The 2,568-nt window shown below is 47.4% G+C and overlaps 1 protein-coding gene across 1 annotated transcript in view; it reads left to right on the top strand.

The window, feature by feature from the left end:
• The window catches only part of LOC109539333 (WW domain-binding protein 4), a 10,145-nt gene that overhangs the window by 6,546 nt on the left and 1,031 nt on the right, over positions 1-2,568 (top strand). Inside the window, exons 2-4 of the mRNA XM_019907011.2 lie at positions 890-962; positions 1,039-1,143; positions 1,195-1,393. Coding sequence (XP_019762570.2) covers positions 890-962; positions 1,039-1,143; positions 1,195-1,393 — 377 coding nt within the window. The remainder of the gene's footprint in view (positions 1-889; positions 963-1,038; positions 1,144-1,194; positions 1,394-2,568) is intronic.

A 2,568-nucleotide genomic window follows, 5' to 3' on the forward strand; every position in this document is an offset into this window, starting at 1 on the left:
AATTTTGTGTGCAAACCTGAAGTTTTCCACTTTGGAGCTGCATTGCAAATTCGGGTTTTTAAAGCGCAAGTTTGAATTTCCATAGTGATGGAGTTGTGGGGTTGCCACTGCAAGTGCCAGGGTTGCCACCGCACTTGCATATCTTTATCCGCCTGCCAACGCCGCAATTCTTAACCGATTCAAGTGAATTTTGGCACAGCGGTAGATAGCACCCCTGGCCCTATGGGGAGTATTTTTGGCAGGGATCGGAGCAGGGCTTCGCCCCCTGGGGGGCCCCAAAGCTTACCAACTGAGTGGACTAAAACACAGCGAGTTGAGCGGGATTAGGGTTTAGAGAACCCCAAAAATCGCGGAAGGGAAATTGAATTTAAATGGGGCTTCGCCCCCGTGCGGGGCCCCTGGAGGGTTAAGCGGTTTTTTTGCCTCAAACTTGCAGAGGAGAGGACTGTGAACGTGGAAGTGGGGAATTTGAGCAGTGGATGAGTTTGTGAACAGAAAATTGTCTTAAATCTTGAACGTCGTTGGTGGAAGTTTTTAATGAATAGCAGGTGGAGGGGGAGGACCAACGACGTTCTGACTAATAGACAAACTAATGTTGAAAACCTCCGGTTTTTGCGGGTTTTTCGTGTTTCTGCGTCAATATCGAGTGGGAAATTGATCGCCCACTAAAAATAGGCCTCCAGATGGCCGCGATCAATCTGGCAACCGCGCATGCAACAATCAAAAATAGCCTCCGTCCACGAGCCGCTGGTCTCGCAATCAAGTGGGTGCCGGAAAAACACTCGACCGCGCACTTGAGCCGTCCAGGGCCGGACTGAGTGAAATTTCGCTAATGCGAGCGACAGAGTGCGCAACAGATTCTGATCGGTTCTCTCTGTTCTGCTTGCAGGGCCGACTATTGGAAATCGCAGGATCGCAAATATTGCGACTTTTGCAAGTGCTGGATCGCCGACAACAAGCCGGTGAGTGTCTTCGGGGCTGCGCCCCGAATCGGGCGGCCTCCTCAAGGTCGCTGTCGCCCATTTTCTCCGGTTGCAGAGTCGCGACTTTCACGAGAACGGCAAACGGCACAAGGAGAATGTGAAGAAGCGGCTGAAGACCATCACCAAGGACAGCGCCAAGGCCTTCAAGGCCTCGGAAAAGGTGGGTGTTTTCTCGGCTGGATCGAACCCAGTTCTGATGCAGAGTGTTTAGGTGGATGCGGCCATCAAGGCGATGGAGGTGGCGGCGCTGGACGCCTACAGACGGGATGTGGAGCACAATGCGACGGTGGACTTGACGTCGATGGCCATCCGCAAGCAGATCGAGGATGAGAAGCTGGAAATTGTCAAAGTCTGGCACGAGGCGGTGACCAAAGACGGCAAAAGCTACTTCTGGAACACCAACACGAATGGTGAGTTGAACGGGGGCGCATTCGCCATTGTCCAGAATGTCCGTTGGCGTTGGGCGCGCACAGTTTCAAACTTTCATAACTTCCCAGCTAAGTCTGCTGGAGCTTCAGTAAGGGTCCCGCTGGCTCACACGCAAAATTTGAAGCGATTATCTCAAACGGTTGATTTTTGAGGAATTTTTAAGTGTGACTGTGCAAAAACGGCAGCAGTGAAAGCTGCAAACGTATTCAAGAACGCATAAGTTCCAACCGGCGACCGCTAGAAGTTGGAGGTTTCTTACGTTTATAGACCAGGCCCAAGGGGTGGACTGTGAAAAATTGTAGTCCGACACTGGCTGATTTTCCAGGAATTTTTAAAGGTGGTTGCCAAAAAGTGCAAGATGTGCATTTGAAGACTTCATAGGTTCGAAAATTCATAAGTTCCAAACTGAGCACGCCAGACACTTGAAATTTGGCTCCGGTGTAAAGGAGGCTTTAGTTATAGAGTGTGCAAAAATTCAGTGGGGTCCAGTTCCTGCTGAATTTTTGAAAAATTTTGAAACTTGATGTAAACAAATCCAGGCTTAACTGTGGTCACTCTCTTTGAAAAAAATCAGAAAATCAAAACTGTAATCTTGCGACTGACGGAATTTTGGGTGGTAGTAGAAGAGGCTCTGATAGAACACTGTTGAAAAACCCTCTTTGAACCCTCTTTGAAAAAAATCAGAAAACCAAAACTATAATCTTGCGACTGAAGGGATTTTGGGCGGTTGTCGAAGAGACTCTGATAGAACACTGTCGAAAATTTCAAGAAATTCCCGAGATTGGCTGATTTTCCAGGACTTTTTAAAGGTGATTGCCAAAAAGTGCAAGACGTGCATTTGAAGACTTCATAGGTTCGAAAATTCATGAGTTCCAAACTGAGCACGCCAGACACTTGAAATTTGGCCCCGGTGTAAAGGAGGCTTTAGTTATAGAGTGTGCAAAAATTCAGTGGATTCCAGTTCCTGCTGAATTTTTGGATAATTTTGAAACTTGATGTAAAGAAATCCAGGCTTCACTGTAGTCACTCTCTTTGAAAAAAATCAGAAAATCAAAACTATGATCTTGAGACTGAAGGAATTTTGGGCGGTTGTAGAAGAGACTCTGATAGAATACTGTCGAAAATTTTAAGAAATTCTCGACCCTGGCTGATTTCC

The sequence above is a fragment of the Dendroctonus ponderosae genome, unplaced genomic scaffold, assembly GCF_020466585.1.
Source record: "Dendroctonus ponderosae isolate FM_Combo_2020 unplaced genomic scaffold, Dpon_F_20191213v2 Dpon_F_20191213_12, whole genome shotgun sequence".
Lineage (NCBI taxonomy): Eukaryota > Metazoa > Arthropoda > Insecta > Coleoptera > Curculionidae > Dendroctonus > Dendroctonus ponderosae.